Source organism: Bubalus bubalis, chromosome 2 (genome assembly GCF_019923935.1).
Source record: "Bubalus bubalis isolate 160015118507 breed Murrah chromosome 2, NDDB_SH_1, whole genome shotgun sequence".
NCBI classification, from domain to species: domain Eukaryota; kingdom Metazoa; phylum Chordata; class Mammalia; order Artiodactyla; family Bovidae; genus Bubalus; species Bubalus bubalis.
The window spans coordinates 145954486-145974715 of NC_059158.1; the positions used below are offsets into that span (position 1 = coordinate 145954486).

The 20230-nt window shown below is 39.0% G+C and overlaps 1 protein-coding gene across 6 annotated transcripts in view; it reads left to right on the forward strand.

Moving 5' to 3' along the window:
• The window catches only part of PARD3B (par-3 family cell polarity regulator beta), a 1152086-nt gene that overhangs the window by 1013576 nt on the left and 118280 nt on the right, over positions 1-20230 (forward strand). For all 6 annotated transcript variants that reach the window (XM_025261969.3, XM_044924795.2, XM_044924800.2 and 3 more), the window contains one exon: positions 11796-11928. In XM_025261969.3, the coding sequence (XP_025117754.1) occupies positions 11796-11928 (133 nt within the window). The remainder of the gene's footprint in view (positions 1-11795; positions 11929-20230) is intronic.

Here is a 20230-nt window from a genome sequence, read left to right on the forward strand (position 1 = left end):
GTTCTCACTGTCCCATTGCCTCCAACTAAAGTTCAGGTACAGTACTCAACAAGCGGGAAAACAGAAATAGAAGGTGACTTTTGCCAATGGTTGGGTCAACCATTTAGCTTGAACTGTATATGTATCCAAGAAATCATTGAATATGGTGCAAGAGAGTCCCATAGAGGTCAACTGGTTCATTTCATTGCTTATGATATGTGGGAAGAGAAAGGTCTTTTTATAAAAGATAGTTATTCATTGACTTCTATATTGGCTGCATTGAGTCTTAGTTACCACACACAGGCTTCCTTGTGATGCATGGGCCTCTCTCCAGTTGTGGCTCATAGGCTCTAGGATACATGGGCTCTGTAGTTTGTGGCACACGGCCTCTCCAGTTGAGGCACACGGGCTCAGGATTTGCAGGACACAGGCTCAATTGCTCTGCCACATGGGAGATCCTAGTTTCCCGGCCAGGGATCGAACCTGCATCCCCTGCATTGGAAGGCAGATTCTTAACCACTGGACCACCAAGGAAGTCACATGGGTCTTATAGAGTTATCATGATATAAAGAATAACCCTGGAGCTGCTCTACCCAATGTGAAATCGGTCCAGGATTCCACATCCTCTTCCCTTTTTGCAAGATTGGCACATGGAGCTATTCAAGCCCTACCAGCTTTACTTCCCAGAATTCTTCATCCACTCCCACACTTCTGCCATGCCTAACCAGCTGCCCTTTTATGTTGCCACACCACACTTAGCATCTGATGCTCCTTCCACTGGCATGCCCAGTACCTTCTCCTTGCTCTCCCTTTCTCCTTGAGGCCTTTCCTAGCCTCCCCAAGCATAGTTAATCACCCTCTCCTCTGAGCTACTGCAGGACTTCATTATGCTTCATGATACTTCATAATAATTGCTACATTGCCCAACAATTATTTATTTATATTTCCACCTCCCTCCATAAGACTGAAATCTCTGAGCGTTAGTTCTGGGTCTTAATCACCTTTACATTACCAGGGCCTGGGACATGGCAATATTTAAAAATAAATAAAAGCATAAATAAATGCACACAGCTGAAAACATTCAGAAGGTTATTGTAAAACTTTTATAAAAGCAATTGATGGTCCAAGTTTGATACCAGCTTATTACTATCCAGTCTGTTCTACAAAGAAAGTCACCATTCTCCTAGAAAAGATGTAGAAGTCTGAACATCTTTTAAAAACAACTGAAACAATCGCTAGGAGATGATACTATAAACTGTCTCTATCCTGTAAATCCCCGAAGGTCAGAAGGTCAGCATGAGGTTACAGGGTCACCAGTGCTCACTTTACACCCAGGGAAATGAAGGCTGTGGGGTAGCCTTAGATTTGACATGCGTTGGAACCTAGTCAATGTTAACTTTTTATGTGGCTCTTTGGAGTTGAGAACCTGTTTGGGTTGGATCATTATTATAACCCTATTTAAAATTGCAAGAGAGCTCAGCATTTGTGCATATATGTGTAGAAGAAACAAAAGGAATCAAAGCATGTTCTTAATAAATTCTTAGGCTGAATTATGCTAATCACATCAGAACACTGCATATAGAATTCTATGTTTATGAGATAATTTGATTTAACATCATATGTGTGATAATTAAAGTCTGGCCCATGCATCGCTTCTGGGTGTCTGGACAGTTTATTGTATATTCCTTCCCTTCAATGGGTATGGAGGTAACAACTAGTTTACATAGCCTATGTATTTAGAACACTTTGACTCCACAAACATTTAGTATTGAGTTCCTAATCAAAATCTTTAGCTTCTTCCAACTGAAAAACAGGTTCTTTGTTCTTTGAATATTTTTTCTCTTTCTCATGTTATTTTCCCAACCTCCTCCCCTTCCATTGGAAGGCAAAAAAAAGTCTTATGGGAGGAAAAGTTTACTCTACTGACTTTAATCTACTGACTTTTTTTTTTTGCTAATCTACTGATATTTGATTAGCACAGGCTACCATAGTCTATCTTGACAGATATAATCCTTTAAATTAAAAAAAAAAAAAACCCCACCATCCATGCACTAACTCATTTAGAGTCTCCTTTTTTCCTTTACATTGTGTAGTCAATTCAACCTTATTTCCTCATTGTGTTAAGTAAAGACCTAGGTGTCCAGCTGTTGGGAATCAGTGGTCTTTGATGGCCTTCCCTGGTCCCTTGGGAGAAGACAGAGGTTCTGTGTTTCCTCTGAGGAAGAGGGAATTTCACGGAGGCCTAGGAAATTCCCAAGGTTTTATGGCCTGCAGCCCACACAGGCTTATTTTTCCCAGAATTGACCCTGAAAGTTTAATCCACATCTAAATGTCAGATATGTATTTCTGAAATTCAAGCTGTGTTTGATTTAAGCCTAGAGGATAATAATTTTATCTCACAAGTCCTGCAGTTGTTGGTGAGAACTTCTTTGAGAAGGTGTGTGTATGTCTGTGTGTGTAAGATATTATTAATGTGTGCATGATATCATCAAAATAATACATATTTTGTAGGTTTCTTCCATTTATCTTTTTGTCCCTATTTTGCTCATTTTATTTTGAGCCGTAAAACTCTTTGAGAAAACTTATAAAGTTCCAAGTGGAATCATGTCTTAAGGTTAAGTTTCTGAAGCATCATGTGAGGCAAAAGTTGTGTACAGTCAGAATTTACCTTGAAAAACAGTTTAGGGGGATGCTATCACCCAGGTGGCTCAGTGGTAAAGAATCCTCCTCCCAATGCAGGAGATGCAGGAAATGTGGATTCGACCCCTGGGTTGGGAAAATCCCTTAGAGGAGGAAATGGCAACCCACTCCAGTATTCTTGCCTGAAAAATGCCATGGACAGAGGAGCCTGGTGGGCTGCAGTCTATGGGGTCGCAAAGAGTCGGACACAGTTGATTGGCTGGATACGTGTGCATGCAGGACCTACCTATGATCTCTCACTAAACCCACACAACACTCATTCTTTTCATTCTTTTAGTGCAGTATCAACTTGTTTGAGCACCAGCTGAAGTAGCTGGTTTGCATTTAGTGGCCATGTTGTACAAGTACTCATAGCTTGAAACACCAGGATCATGTTCAGTACAGTGTAAAGCCTATATTATGAGAGGCACTTAGGAACTGCCCCAACCAAGGGAAACTGACTCAGCTCGTGTCCAGGGGCCAACACTCATTACATGGAATGGCCAATGAGAACACTGTCACTACTTAAATTGCTGTTTTCCCCCAAGCCCCCATTTTTGTCTAAGCTCAAATATTGAAGCATCACTTAAAGGCGGTTGTGATGCAGTGTTGCTATACTTCAGCCATGTAAGAACAGCTGTAACATGAATTACAGCATTTGTTTATCATCTTTAACAGAAGACACAGTGAATGCACAATTTCAAATTGATCTAAATCTATTTTTCTTTGCATCTACATATGCTCGGTTAGCAAAGATGTAGAATAGAAATGAAGGGCTAATTTTGCCGCCAGCCAGTGTGAACTTTTCAACTATATTTTAAAATCCTCCTTTAAGAAACAAAAATTACCATGTGAAATACTTGATAAATTCTTTTGGTGACCCCCACATACTTTGCGTTGTTAATAAAATTGGCACAATGTCTCGAGACAGTATGTATCATATGTTTATACAAAACTTTGAATGTGCCCAATATTTGTGTAAATTACTTAAGGCTCAAAAATACTGTACTGCGTTGGAGGAAAGATATTAGAATACTATTCAAAATATGAATAACTCAAATGGATATTTTATGACTAATGGCAAAATTAGCTTCTGAAATTTGAACACAGCCAGGAGGTCAGCGCACAGTATCAGAATAATGCAATTATGTGTTACAGGCTTATAATGGTGAGTTGAAGCCATGAATAATAACTCGTGTGTTGTTGAATTGTGAATAACACTGTCGGTGTCACTCCTAAGAAATTTCTACCTTCTCTGGAAATGGAGACAGAGAAGCAGAATGTTCTGATTAGGGAATGGCCTCGCATTGTCTCAAGTGATAAAGAGCAAAGGTAGAGCAAAGCCTTTTTATCAGAAGAGGAGATGACATTGATCTGGTGAGAATCTCCTTCACAGCAATCAATCACATAGGAGAAAGTTGCCCTTCATGCATCAATGAGATTACTTTTCAGTGGTACATGGTGGCCATGGTATGAGTGGAAATGCTTGCCGTTATGCAATCAAAAGTGTCAGGGGAAGGGGGACCTTCTTTTTCCCTCTAAGATGTGATTCATTGGGGTCAAAGTCCATTCAAGGGTTAAGATTCCCAGGACAAATCTTCCAGCTATAAGAGTCAGAGGGTCAGTTGACTGAGCTACGGCTGGAAATACCAAGATAAGGATCTCAAAGGGAGCAGATGCTTAAAGCAGGAAACATGTGGAGAAAGGCAAAAGGTCGGACTCAGGTTGCCATGGCAAAGTCAGGAGCCCAGGTAAGCCAAGTCACATTGTCAGATTATGGTGTCTGGGTCAAAAAGCCACTGGCAGCTCAGGACGGCTCGGGGAAGAACCACATTCAGAATTGTAGGCTGTGCTAATACATAGCTGTACTTTGTGGGGTCCGTCCTTCCTTATGACCCTGACTTACACATTGACCTCTCCGGACCAGTTTTTTAGCTTCCTCACAGTAGCCTGATGTAACGAGTAATTTTGTTGAATGCTTAGAAATTTATACAAATACACGTTTTTCAAGGTAATGTATTAGCATAGAATATAGCTTTTTTCCCCTCAGTTTCTGCCACCAGTTTTTCATGCAACATTATATCATCTCTTAAGATATGTAATAAGCATTGTTTCTTTACCTACTAGTAAGAAGTATAATGTCAGAGGTAATTGACAAAAGTAGTTCTAGAAATAAAGAGAGATTCAAATGTGAAAAATTTGTTTCATCTGTTACTGTATTCGCTCTTTCTATAAACTCATAGTCTTAATATAGGAAGTCATAGGGAGTCATTGTAAGTAAACTAATTGTTTTAATTAACAAAATAACTGAAATATATAGATATTAAATGCCCATATGAAGAAAGTCATATCTTATTTTTGGGGGAAATTATTTTAATCAAAAATAATTGGAAAGGGGGGTCACCATCATAGTAGTGATGCATTGGGAAAGAAATTAGAAAACTTCCCAAGTGTTGTTCATGGCTAGTCAGTTATATATTCCAAAATTTCACTGGACTAAACCACAAAAAATCTTATTTGTCAATATGCCTTTGGAAAAAATAGATACTCTTTGTACAAAATTAGGAACTGAGAAGATAATTTACATAATTATAATTTTCACTGAATAGTAACACTGGATAATTTTCAGAGCTGTCCAGTATGAAAATGCCATTTAAAGAATTTTATAGAATTTAGCCCCATTAAAGGCCATTATTTATTATTAAATCTCATTTAGCACATATGGACGCACTATATAAATGTATTTGCATTATGGAATGTTAAATCTGTAGAGTGTTAGTGCTATTGGGCTATGGTTTCTATAAATCTTCAAAATGCTTTTGAATTAATGATCCTGAGTACATTTATAAGAATGTCTCAAATTTTTTATTTGACAGAAATCTTTATCACCAACAGAAAATCAGTTACGGTTGTGTCTATGACTGCCTTCAGCTGAATATTCTTTTATAGAACCTAGTCTGGGATTTGAAGTATAATTAGTAAGGGAAGAGTGCATATAGATAGTTAGATTTCATTATATTCATGTTATCAAGAGTGTGAATATCACAGAATCTCAGGTATTTTGAGAACTCTGTTCCCACTTTGGAAAAAAGTATGCCCTGTTTTTGCAGAACTGTGGTACTGCTATATTTGAGGTTTTAGACTATATTGATTCTTTAGGTCCTTAAATGCAAAAAGATAAAACAATCCTTCCCATTAGGGGAAAAAAAAAAGGAAAAGAATAGCATATTGTCATCACTCCATATCTTTCAAAAGGAGAAAATCTTTTTGAGAAAACCTTTAAAACTTCACACTTTTGTGAATATAGAAAGATGAATACCATGTTTACTTAATTTAAATATTTTATTGTTGTTCAGTTACTCAGACATGTCGTACTCTTTGCAGCCCCGTGGACAGCAGCATACCAGGCTTACCTGTCCTTCACTATCTCCTGAAGTTTGCTCAGACTCATGTCCATTGAGTCGATGATCCATCCAACCATCTCATCCTCTGTTGCCTCTCTTCTCATCCTACCTTCAGTCTTTCCCAGAATCAGAGTCTTTTCCAATCACAATAACATTTTTACAGTAACATCATAAAAAAAGTGAATGATCAAATCCCAAACTTAAAAACAACCCCTATTCTACTGATTACTGTTGACATACATACATCTAATGCCAACAGTTTTATTCAGTGAATTTGTAAGGGTTAGCTCATCCAAGTAGAAATATTCCTGTTAAGGTTCCATTATATAGAGACTGTTCTTAACTGCATCACTGAATCTGGACCCCAGGCTGGTACCTACTGATCAAAGGCAGACACCTCTCCTTAGCAATGAAGAGCTGCATGACTTGAGGCTATCTGAAAATGACACAGCTCTTTGGAATTAACTGTGTATATTTTAATCATAGTTAGGGTGCTGTATTTACTTGTATGCTTGCTTAGACATACGCAGAAAGTCTCAACAGATGAATTCACAAGTCAGACAATGGTTCGCTGGCAGTGACCAGCTCCCTCTCATTCGGCCCCCTCAGCCAGTGATGAACGTTACAAGAAGCAGCCCTGGCTGTTTGTCAGCCCTGGTCCTGATCCAGAGTTTCTTTCTCTTTCATGTGGATCTTTGTCATATGTTGAGTCTCTTTTGCACCCCATTCAGTTTTGTACCAGTTTCCCACATAAGCCTGTTAGAGATGTAATGTTAATTACCCAGAAATCTCCGTCCGCAGTGCTCCAGCATCATTCTTTAATGAATACAGACTTCATTGCATGTATTCTATTACTTTAGCTGCTTCAATTTCTATTTTTATTGCAAAGATCTGTGCAAATAAAAGAATATCAAAAGGTATGGCTATAAATGTGCTCTGCGAACTTCCCTCTGCCTTGAAATGCAACGGCTGCTACAATATGCCTGCTGCATTTTAATGCCTTTCTCAAGAGGCAACAAGGTAACACTGGCTTTGGAGTCACACACTCCCTGGTCCACCATTCACCAACTGTGCTACTTATTTGAGCCTCAGTGTACTCATCTGTGAAATGTCAATGTCATCCTCACAAATTTGGGGATAAAATGAGATGAAGTGTGTAAAGCATAAATATTATATTTAAGGAGCTTAATAAATGTTACTTTTCTCCAGCCTGTTGTAGTAATGGGAGGAGACTATGGCATGCACAAATGAACACTCATTTTAAAATGTTTTTCAATTGAGGTAATTATGAACTAGGAAGAATAAGGTTAGATTCCAGTGGAGCAGATAATGTCTTACTGTGATGTGTATTGCCTTTGGGAATATATTACTATAGGTGACGATGAAGAAAATGACATGGTTTCTGAATTTCATTACAACTTTAAAACTCTGTCCAGCTTTAAAGTGTTATAAGAAAAGCCTGTTTTACTATACATCTGCTTTTAAAGGTGAAAGCAGCATAATTTACAAGAAATCACTACAATATAAATCTGTTTTGTTATACTGCTTGAGTTAATTTAAAATAAAATTTCAGCACACTGAAAGTGCAGGAGTGGCATTGATCACCTACATATGTATATTGCTACAATAGGAACTTTTTTGGTAAGAATGACTGACTAACTTCTACCTCATCCAGTGAACAAATAATACAGCAAGCCTAAATTTTCTAACTAGCAACCTGGAGATGGGATTACTGATACTTTACCAGATTTTATATGGTTGCAAGAGTAGGTGAGTTACATCATAAGCTGATATAACTTCTGAAGCTATCAGACAAAATTCTTAGAATCTCTACTACTGAGTTCCATAAAGCCAGGAAAATAGAAGTTAACATGTAAATAGGGAAAGGAAAAACAGAAGTCCTCAGAAAGTAAGTCCTCAGAGCTAGGCTTAGCTTTCATTCTGGTCCAGTATGTTGTTAGAGGACCTAGTCTTTAAGATACTAATTAGATGAACGAGGAGACACAGGTTGGAAGGTATTAAGCAATGATAGAGCCTTCTTTAAAGTCTAGACCTTGTATATCGAGTAGTCGTGAGCCTCAGATTTCTCATGTCTATGGAGCAGAACCATAAAAGTTATCTTTATTCTTCTGTGATTTTGAAATATTTACAGCACCTGTTAATACAACTATATAACTCAACTCAAGTGCCAGCTCCTATAGATGGTAATAGCTTTCTGAAGTTCTGGGTTAAGAAAGATTCTAAGACCATGTCTAGGATTATGGGGAAGGAATGCTATAATTGATTAATGATGTCTGTTCTGAGCAGAATTGATAGTAAGTGAAAGTCTGTATCAATATATTTTCTATACAATGTCCCATAAATTATAATTATTATGATTACTGCCTCTCTTATGACAAAGGCATTTTTATGTTCCTCAGATTTCTACCTCTTCAACACAAAACGGAATCAATTAACTGCTTTGGGTACAATAGCTGTGTATATCATTTTTATTGATTTGATGGTAAACGTGTGTGTTATCTTCAGAGAAGAGCTGAAAGATAAAATCAGAATTTACTATTCCTCATTTTATTATATAAACCAACTACCTGGGAAAAAGTCTGGTATAGTTACTCAAAGTAGAGTGAGGGTTAGACAGAGAAAGAAAATGAATGTTGCAATGTAATCCCTGCTTATCATGAAAGGTTTGCACGGTGTCCTGTAACTTCTCTAAAATATTCACACAAGGGAGAATGTTTTGCACTTAGATGGTCCATGAATTTCTAGACTTTTTCCTGTTTTTCTCTGTGGCCAGATTTCTTCTCTGGGTAAATAGTCATGTTCCTGTCAGCCATAGGGGATTTTCTGAATCATAAACAGCTGATTTTGTATTCTTGCCCCATTCCTTTTATTTGAGAACTGAAATCTGATCAAACCCATATTTTTAAATTTATTTATTTATAGGCATATGGAAGAATAGTTTACGGTCTGAGTGTGATTATTTTTTCCCACAAATGCAGGAAAATTATGGGGATTTTTAAAACAATCCCTTATCAGTTTCTTTTTTTTTTTTTTATTACTGATGACTTCATTCTGCTTGAATTCAATGCTTCGGTTTCTTTGGGTAAACTAATAGATTATGTATGCTGTGTTTGCACCACGTTGATTGAACTCATCTGGTGAGTTTGAGCGTGGCTCATGCATGCACGAAATGGGCAGAAGCCTGCACAGTGGATGCAGGCCCGTAGGCAACTCAGAGTACTTAAGAGCAAGGCGTGCTCTTCAGAATTAAGCTCGGCTGTCTTTCCCGCCTTCTGTTGTTCAGAAAAGTATCAGACCTTCCACTTTTTTTGTTGTTGTTGTTATCTTTATCAAGTTCTCAAGAAATACTTTTGTTCAAGAAAAGTATAGTAAGGAAGCAAAGTCAGAACTATTTAAAGAGAGTTTTTTTTTTTAATTTTATTTTATTTTTAAACTTTACAATATTGTATTAGCTCCGCCAAACATCGATATGAATCCGCCACAGGTACACCCGTGCCCCCCATCCTGAACCCCCCTCCCTCCCCTCTCCCCACACCCTCCCCCTGGGTCGTCCCAGTGCACCAGCCCCAAGCATCTAGTAACGTGCATCAAACCTGGACTGGCGACTCGTTTCATACATGATATTATACATGTTTCAATGCCATTCTCCCAAATCTCCCCACCCTCTCCCTCTCCTGCAGAGTCCATAAGACTGATCTATACATCAGTGTCTCTTTTGCTGTCTCGTACACAGGGTTATTGTTACCATCTTTCTAAATTCCATATATATGCGTTAGTATACTGTATTGGTGTTTTTCTTTCTGGCTTACTTAAGAAAAATTAAGGTAAATGATCTGTAAGAAATTGTTTTTTCTTCATCAAAGGCATCAATTACTTGGTGTCCATAGAGCAGGTTAGGAAGCCAAGAACTTCATGCTAATTTTGTACAGAGGATGCTGAAACGCGTGGGTCTACTTTCAGTTAGCTTACCATCTATCAGTAATTTGGGAAGAATGTTTTCCTTCCAAAAAATGTTTACTCACCATTTTCTTTTTATAGTTCAAGTGTAATTTTTAAATGTTTTAACAAAATAATAGATGACTTTTTTCTACTGCTTTTAGATGTCTCATTTAAACTTAAAACTCAGTGTAATACTTGAGGATCATTCTGGCATGTAGAGGTCTTCTCCGTGGGGCTCCTCCCTACTTTTCTCAGTCTCACTAGTCGCTCTTCCCAGCTCCCTCCCCTACACCTTGTATACTAGAGCCATGTTTCTCACATACACATGAAATATGAGTATCATTATGGTTAATTGTTACAAATTGAGTTAAAGTACGAACATTTGCAAATCATCTATTTTGTCATTTATTAGAGTAAATTCAAAATATCCCTAAAGGACCAAAACTCTCTTTTATTATAATCTGCTTCCCAAATGAGAAGGGGAAGGGAGCGAATGTCAGCTACTATGTCTATGAGGCAGGACAAAAGAAATTGAGGACCACTGCTTGCCAAACTGACTTCCTTGCATTCCCCCAAAGCAACATGCTTTCTCATTTCTGTTCTTTGCATTGTCCTTCCTTCTGCCTTGAATTTTTTCATCTCACTTGTTCAGTTGTTGAGCACCTATGAATCTTTCAAGATTCAGCTAAGATGTCACCTCCTCTTTGGGGCCTTCTGTGATCTCCTTCCATGGCTCTGTTCTCCCCTGTTAAAGTTTAAGCAATCCATGTTCCCTCAGTCCCTGTGCAGCCCTGTAGCATCAGTCACAGTGGATTGTAGTCTTCCATATCCCTTTCAGTTCCCTAACTCCCAGACTGTGTGTTTTTTGTGAACAAGTTCTGTGAAAGTGTTTAAGATCTCTGGGTCTTAACATAAGATCTGGCACAATAGGGCACTCAGTTATGCCTCAGATCAACCAGAGAAGTTGATCAGCTGTAGAGATCTGTCTAGTGTCTTCCTCTTGCTTCCTAGCCCTGATTGTATCACAAAATGTTGATTCTGTTGAAAAGGTGCTGACAAACCTAAGCTAAAAGGGAGCCACTGGCTGCCCAGTGTGGGGCTGAACGGATAAGTTACTGGAGAAGCTGTAATTCCTGAGAGGAAGAAGTAGCTAAGAAGAGAAGAAAACCTTGGACATGTAGCCAAGATGGCATGTTCTACTATGACCAGCTTTCTATTTTTCTTTTTACTTCTTGGCAAGACTTCTACTTTCTTTTCTTTCTCTATATCCTGCCTGTATAATATACATGTACATATGTACATGTACATATAATGACATGTACCCCAGCCCCACTCCAAAAATTCACGAATGTCATCGAATTGAACATGCCATGCTACTCTGCATCACATTCAAGCTTCAGGTCAAACAACTGGTCTCAAATAGGCAACATTTATGTAATAAAATGAGATACTACATAAAAAATTAACCAAACTCTGTTCATACAATTTTAAGAAAAAGGTGATGGCTCTTTTAATTGCTCTAGGTCAGGACCTTAAGTTCTCACTCAAAACACACTTATTAATCCCAAGTTAGAGCTAAACATATGCACATAAAGAGTAGTTTTTATTTATTTTTGTTACCAGGATTTTCACAGTTTTCCTAGCATGTTTGTACAACATTACTGAATCTTCCAAATTTGAATGTCAGATGTTTTAACAAAATAAAAAATATCAAGAAGCAAGTTTCTAGGATGTTGTTTACCATGTGACTACTTGTCTGATTATGTCCTGCAGTGGCCGGTCCATGAGCGGAAGTGCTGACCGTATCCAAAAGTTGCGGAAAGAGTATTATCAGGCTCGGAGAGAAGGTTTCGCTTTATATGAGGATGACGAAGGAAGAGCAAGACCTGAGTATGACCTTCACTGGGTAAGTCTATGCCTGAATTCATTGCACTCATCTTTACTGATGTAGTTAAGAGCAGAAGAACATGGCTAGGAATGTCCTGTACATATCAATGTATATTTAGGTTACTTGGGTTTCATGGATATGAACATTACCTAAACCACAGCCCATTTTCTCCTACAGAAGTTGTTTCTATAAATCAAACCACACTAATGCACAGTAGTTCATTTTAATTGCTTTCATATTTACTCCCTCTTGGACTTGTATGCCTGCTTGTTTGGATGGAGCAGATGTTAGTTATTTTAAAAAGGGCAAAGAATGTTGGTCATTATCTACTGAGCCTTAATCATTATCTACTGAGCCTTAATCCTTACCCTCCATCTCTTGAGTCTCAGACATCTGGTCAAGCATTGACAGACCATGCAACAGAAGCCATCTCTCCTTTGGAAAACAATTATTAGAAATAAATTTTGGAAAGGTCTGAAAGATATCCATTCAAAGATATCAAGTGTTAGTATATTGTGTCAGAACACTTTACATTTTGCTAATCTTACCAGTACACTAAGATCATTTTATTCTGAGACAAGGGCAGTTTCTTATTAGAGGGTTCTTTATCAAAGCATTCCACATTCATGAAGACAAAAGAATATTGTGACCTCTAAAGAAACATTTTTCTGGGTTTTTTCAAAATAGCCTAATTCATCCTGTTGTCTTTTTCAAGAAGGCAAGCTCTCTCTCATCCTCTTTGATGATTACTGCCTTTTTCTACAGTTTTTAGTGCTGTCTTGAAAACCATGTAAGGAACCATCTTATCCATGGTGACCACACCATCTCTTTTGAAGGACTGATCTTTTAAAGGAAAGTTTCCTTTCTTGATTTTAACACCCACATTTGTGTTCATGAGGTCAGGGTTGGGAGAGTAGAGTCCAACCACTGAGCTGATTCTCTCTAGTTTTTACTTGGATAGTGTGGTTTCTCATGCATGAAACCTAGTGCTTTTACACAGCGGTCCAAAAGTCAGTCTCAGCATCTATCACTGTTGTGCACAGCAACTGATATTTCTTAGCCCAGTAGATTCTACCTTGTATGGCAGAGTTTAAAAACACTTATCAGAAGTACACAGTATGGACTAGTGATCGCCAAGCAAATAGCTTCGGTCTTTTCCAGAGATAAGCATCCTGTGACTACAGATCAGAAGAAATAACTATTTATTGGTTTTATTATCAATATTAGGATTAAGCAGAATAGCATTGACTGTGATGGAGCAACTAGTTCTTTAGACTCTCAGTAACAGAAGCAAGATTGCTGAGAGAAATATCAATAACCTCAGATATACAGATGATACCACCCTTATGGCAGAAAGTGAAGAGGAACTGAAAAGCCTCTTGATGAAAGTGAAAGAGGAGAGTGAAAAAGTTGGCTTAAAGCTCAACATTCAGAAAACTAAGATCATGGCATCTGGTCCCATCACTTCATGGCAAATAGATGGGGAAACAGTGGAAACAGTGTCAGACTTTATTTTTGGGGGCTCCAAAATCACTGCAGATGGTGATTGCAGCCATGAAATTAGCAGACACTTACTCCTTGGAAGGAAAGTTATGACCAACCTAGATAGCATATTCAAAAGCAGAGACTACTTTGCCAACAAAAGTCCGTTAGTCAAGGCTATGGTTTTTCCAATGGTCATGTACGGATGTGAGAGTTGGACTGTGAAGAAAGCTGAGCGCCAAAGAATTGATGTTTTTGAACTGTGGTGTTGGAGAAGACTCTTGAGAGTCCCTTGGACTGCAAGGAGATCCAACCAGTCCATTCTAAAGGAGATCAGTCCTGGGTGTTCATTGGAAGGACTGATGCTAAAGCTGAAACTCCAATACTTTGGCCACCTTATGTGAAGGATTGACTCACTGGAAAAGACCAATGATGCTGGGAGGGATGGGGGCAGGAGGAGAAGGGGACAACAGAGGATGAGATGGCTGGATGGCATCATCGACTTGATGGACATGGGTTTGGGTGGACTCCGGGAGTTGGTGATGGATAGGGAGGCCTGGCATGCTGCGATTCATGGGGTCGCGAAGAGTCGGACACGACTGAGCAACTGAACTGAACTGAACTGAACAGAAGCAAAAGATTTTCATAGAATAACAATCTATAACAATTCACTTCATTTCAGCCTTAATCAAGACTGACTTATTTACTTTGATGGAAGACTCTACACATAAGACTGTCCTCTCTCAATCAAACAGATGATAAAGGGAAGTTGTTTCTACCAAAACCAAAGCAGAACTCCATGTCCAATGCATTGAAAAGTCTTTCTTCTCAAAACCAATATGATTTCCTATGAGCAAAGTAAGATAAATAATTTTGCAATAGATAAAGCAGTCCTGGTTGTTTGAACCTTATTTTATATGATCTCCTGACATCAAGTTGAAAGGATGAAAATTATTAACAGTCATGAGACTTAAAGTTTCCTCTGATTTACCAAGCCTGAGCTGGATGACTACGCACTCAGGTCCTCCCTATTTGATTCTGTTTCTGTGCCAGGCAAATGTGTAACCAGATGAACAATCTAGTGAGTGAAAGAGTATCTCTCTAATTTGTGTTTCCCATGCTCAGGTGTGTTGAGCTTTGCCAGAAGTGACTGATTTTACATTTCCCAAACAATTGGGGACTACAGCTTCCCAAAAGGATTCTTGGGAAATGCACTGTCATAAAAGCTGAGTGGCCCTTTGTGAGACTGGCTGTGATATTCCAAACCAGGGATTAGAATATCAGCATCATTTCCTGTCCTTTCCACAAGCCATGGAAAAACACTATTACCTATTGTCCAACATGGACCTGAGAATTGCACCATTGTCTTGCTACTTTTTGAGAGATCCAGGAAAGCATGTTTAGAAATTTAGTCTTTCATTTCTGCCGGTCAGCCAGACCCAACAAGACAGCTTTTATGAGACTGTGGTTCCTAGATTGGCTAGTCTTCAGCATCACCAAGGGTGCCTGTTAAAAACTGAAAAACAGTCTATGAAGAGGAGGGATGGAGCCCAAAAGAGGGCTCCTAGGTGCTTCTCCATCAGGCTTTCTGACCCACAAGTTTTTAAAAATAGGACATTGATTCCAGTTTCTTCAGTAAATACTGAAGTAGTTCAACTTCTCTAACAAAATCATTACATGGACCCGCATCATCAAAAAATACTTTCATGGACTCAGAATTCCTCTAGCTCCCAATACCTCAGATTGAGACGTCTGAGAGAAACTCCCAAGAGTCACACTATACTGGAGAACTTTGGATCGATTGAGAAAAAAATTAGAAGAATAAGTTACCTAATAACTACTTTTAAGATAGGTCAGAAAGAATGAAAGAATGCTCACAAAAGTTTTCAAAGCCAAAATGATTAAAACAATCATGGAAAGAGTATTAGGATCTATGAATCACTGAAAAGAGATTATTAGTTTCTATTCATATTTTTGGCAGTTTTATTTTTTTTTTCACATCTCTTAAATTAGGATGCAGTTTGCAATGACTTTTCACCAGGCATCATGATATAACTGTCCGTTTCTGAACAAGAAATGTTCAGAATTATGCAGGTTGTTTATTAGAAACTTGAGAGAAAATCCTTGAGAAATTTTGGAGCACGCTTTTAAGAAAGGCTGCTCCTTGATATTTTTAAAATGTATTTGTATCAGTGGAACTACACCCCTTGCTTTGGCTCCCCCTCTGACTTTCTGAATCTTCCCAGCCATCTTGTGGGTAGTTCTCTACCGATGTTACACCTGCTCAGTGGGCCAGAGCCAAGGATTTCTCTTAGTGTTCTCTTGGGTTCACCCTTGCTCTTACATCTCTCTTTTCCTTTTCCTTTTTCTGTGTCTCCTATTCAATTTTAACCAACATTTTCTCAGTCTTGGTGTAGGCCCAGTACTGGTAAACAAAAATGTATTGTCTCTATTGGAGGAACTCACAGTCTAGCCAGGAATACAGACATCTAAGCCAAAACCAAGAAAAGGGACATTAATCTACGTGAGAAATGCTCTCGTGTAGAGTGATACTATCTTCTAAATGAGTGCAGAGAAAGCAGTTAATTCTGTTGAAGGCAGAGTGTGTGTGAGGGGTGCTGAGAAAGCGATAGAGAGCATTTGGAAGTTGCCTCAGTCCTACATTTTGTTCTTTTCTCCTCAAACACACAGGTTTTTCTTTTTCCCAAAGGAGTTCTTGATTTATTCACTTCATTTGTGTTAAAATAAATGAATACACACAGATTGCAAGGTTTGTAAATATGGACATGAGACCTTAAAAAACCTTTTCAGCAAGTCTGTTTTGTATCTGTGTTCCCATCTAGGCTCTGAAAAGCTGTAAAGAACAAGTAGAGGGAAATTCAATGGCTGTGAGTGAGATGACTGGCAAGTTTTTATAGGCCCAATTAAGTGAGCCAGATAGGCTAGCTGAGAACTTTTCTCTTCTGCCAAAAGAAAACATAATAACATAATACCTGATATCTGCTGGCATTTTATGTTCTGTAAAACTTGTAAAGACTGTCACAGTCATCTGGCCACAGGCCATGGTTTATTGTTGTTGGGCTTTTAAACATTATTATTATTAGCAGATAAAAATTATCTGCTTATTTAACAGCAGCGTGAATATCCTGTAAGTAACTTTGGAAATGGGATGGTTCTAAAGTTTTCTAAAAATTTTAGTACCGTTATTACTATCTTTTTTCAAGAGTTACATGGCATGTATTATATCCCTTTCCTCTTTTTAATTCTTTGGCTAAATTGGAAGAATATTTACCTGTAAGAGGGTGGGAGGGAGGGAGGCTGGTTTCCATTGTCAAAGACATAGCACTCTGTGTTTTGACAAAGGGGATTAGTTCACGTAGGTCATGGTTGGAACAGAGATGGTTGGGTGAAGAAATAAAAACATTCTGAAAGATTTGTTTCTTCTAATATGAAGATGATTTAGAAACCAACTCAAAGGAACATACTTGGCAGCTGTCTTAACAGTGAGGGACACATCTGGTGAATCCTGTAGTCAGAGGAAAGGGAGGTCAAGATGCTAAGATCGTGCTAGCTAGCTTAGGAGGAGATTTAAGATGGAATGTGTAATAGCCACACAAGTACAAAACCCATCAGAAGGTCATGTTCTAAACAAGGGATAAGAGAGATGAGCTCCCTCTGTCTAGTGGTCCAATACCAGAATTGAGGCTCGTTCATATTTTTTCTTCTCTTTCTCCTGGCAGGCATCTGTTAAAAACTAGGGACATTTAAAAACAATTATGGATTAGTCAGTGGCTGTTAAGTTGCAACAGAAACCTCATTCAAACTGGCCTAAGCAAAAACAGAAACTTTGTTGGCTTACATAACTTTAAGGTCCATAGGTGTATCTGACTTCAGGCAAAGCTGGGTCCTACTCCTTCCCACAGGCCATTAGGAGCTCGTTATTAGGAGAATAACTTTTGTGCTTCTCTCTGTTGGGACCATTGTCAAGGGACTCCCCTATAAGACAGCCATCAGCAGCCTCAACCCAGCAACTCTATAGAAAGAGATTGTCTCATCCCCAGTATATCCAGAAAGTCCTAGAACTGATGTTCAATACAGTCCTCAGTGGCTTGTTGACTCAGCCTGGGTCACCTATCCACTCCTGAGCTCCCATGGCCAGAAAGATGTAGTATTCTTACTGGTCAGAATTATATCACAAGGCCACTCCTGGAACCAGAAAGTAGAAACACAACTACATAAATTTGATGAATGAGTATAAGTGAAGAAGTGGTCCCCAAAAGAAAATCAAGCTGCTGTCATGAGGGAAAAATGGATGTCGGGCACAATTAGGAGTTGTCTACTATAATTCCTAGTTTTTAAAATGATATAAACTTTATCTTCTTAGATTATCAAGAAAAGAGAGATAAAGACTTTTCCCTTCACATATTTTCAAGTTTATCATTAGAAAAGATGATTCTATTATCATTATTAAAGTTGCTGCCATTGTTGGCTAGGTAAAAGGAAGATTTCTTTTTTGTCTACTGGTTCAGTATCTTTGAGCTACCCCGAGAACGCAGCTGGCTTCACTGAGTTATTCATGAAAAATAAACACACCATTGGCTGTTTGTTCAGATAAGCAAGTGACATTTTGATTTACCCAAGACCTAGGAATTTGCCTTAGAAAGAGGCAATAGAATGCTTTGAAGAGATAAAAAGTCACTCATTTTCCCTGGATAAGAATTGCTCTATCTGTAGCCGCATGGATTGTTGTTTTGTGACAAGTACATATGCTATTCTGAAAAGCTTCACAAGATGGAATGAGATAATGAATTAAAACCATCAAATATGTGTATCCACAAAGGTTGTAGTTTGGCTCCTACCAGAGTTAACCTTCTCAGTTGACGAGACCCTCTTGAACTCCATAAACACACTCTTTCCAATGTGTCCCTCCATCAACAGTTGAGTGTTTCCCCTGATTTCCTAAAACAGCTGAACTGAGGAGTTTAAGAAGTACCAAGGCAGATACTGTCTACAAATTAGGGGGATTTTGGAAGGGCTTGAGTTTTGATGGAATGTGACACTGGTAAAACTTCAAATGCCACCTCAAAGATTGGGACTCACTCATCTAGATTTCAGGAAGTAGTGAAATTTCTAGGAAAGAAGACAAAAATTGAAGATCCTTTTTTTCTTTTGCTTGGTAGCATCGGTCCTCCTGTATTTCAGTGTGGCTTTCACAGCATGATGACATATTAGCCATATGGAAGAAGATTATGTGAATCAATTTCTAGCTTTTAAACATGTATTACTTTGAAAGAAGGCAACATGTTTACAGTAAATCCCCAACATAAAAATAAACTATGTTTCAGAAAACCAGTAAGAAATCGGTGGCTGGAACCTGGGAATGATTTTCTCCATAGGAAAAAAAAATTACTGGTTGTAAGATACTGGACTAGCCTACAAAAAGTACATTAAAATCTAATAACTTTGTACTAGTCACAGAACGGGCTTCCCTGCTGGTTCAGTGGTAAAGAATCAGCCTGCCAATGCAGGAGACTGGGGTTCAGTCGCTGGGTCAGGAAAATCCCCCAGAGGAGGAAATGGCAACCCACTCCAGTATTCTTCCCTAGGAAACCCCATGGATAGAGGAGCCTGGTGGGCTACAGTCCATGGGGCTGCAAAAGAGTCAGACACAACTTAGTGACTAAACAGCAATGACAGAACATGAACCCAGAAGTGGGAGCAGGGGAACCATCTGAGCCAGTGGCCAAAAAGGAAGTTTCCTTCCTCCTTTTCTGGACACACTTTGGAGATGTTCTATAGCCCCTCCCTATCTCTCAGTCTTCAAGGATGTCTCCCCAGGTTTCCTGACCCATAATCCCTCCTACCTCATTATCATACTACACTTAAGTCCATGCTTCCCTCCAGAGTGCTCAGGAGTCCAAGGTTACCTCTCTTCATGGTCCTCCATTAAAATACCTATTCTGTAGTTCATTTTCATCACTCTGAGCTGGGGGAAGTAGAGTTGGGGCAAATAATCGGATCCATCAAGGTTCTTCCCATTCCCTGAAAGACTTCTCTTTCTAAAGCAGGTATTTGATTTAACCCTAATGAGGTAAAAATTAGGCAGCATAGGGGAAGTCTAGAAGGGAACAGGAGAGAAGTCAATAGAATCCATCCTTAGAAACAGTCCCTTGGTGAAACCGAGGGGCAAGAGCGCCTTGGCTGTTAAGGCATTTTCTCCACACCTTTTTGCTGCTTCATCATGGCCTGAAGCTCCTCCAGCACCTCTCCTCTATGTACAGAGCCCAAGTTACCCCCACATCTCCCAGTCAAACTGCTTTCCTGTGGGTAATGACCTGATCCTAGGGGTGGCACCGATTTCTCCAGCAGCCTGGCCCTCAGCTCCCTCAAAAGAAGTCTTTTGTTTCCAAGTCTTCCCCCAGTGGCCCAAGGCCAGTTGCCACAACTTACACAGTCCATGACTCCTCAGTCAGCACTGTTTGAAGTCTCCCCTGAAGATGCTACTCCAAACTAGTGCCTTCTCACCCAGTCTTCCTAAGCCCACAGATAGAGGAACTGAATTTTAGACCCAACACACAGCAGGTATGGGAAGCATTTTAGAGCATGGGCCCTGTGTTCATATTCAGGCTACACCACTTGCTAACTGGCTAAATTTGGCCCATTTATTTAGCCTCTCAGTCTTCTTTAAAATTCGGACACTAGTAGTATCTCATATAGTATTGTGACCATGAATGAACTATTACATGTAAAGCACTTAGAATGGCATCTGGCATGCAGTAAAGTGTTCAAGAAAGGTGAGGAATTTTTAAGTGGTGCATGTACTGAGGTGTTCAGAAAT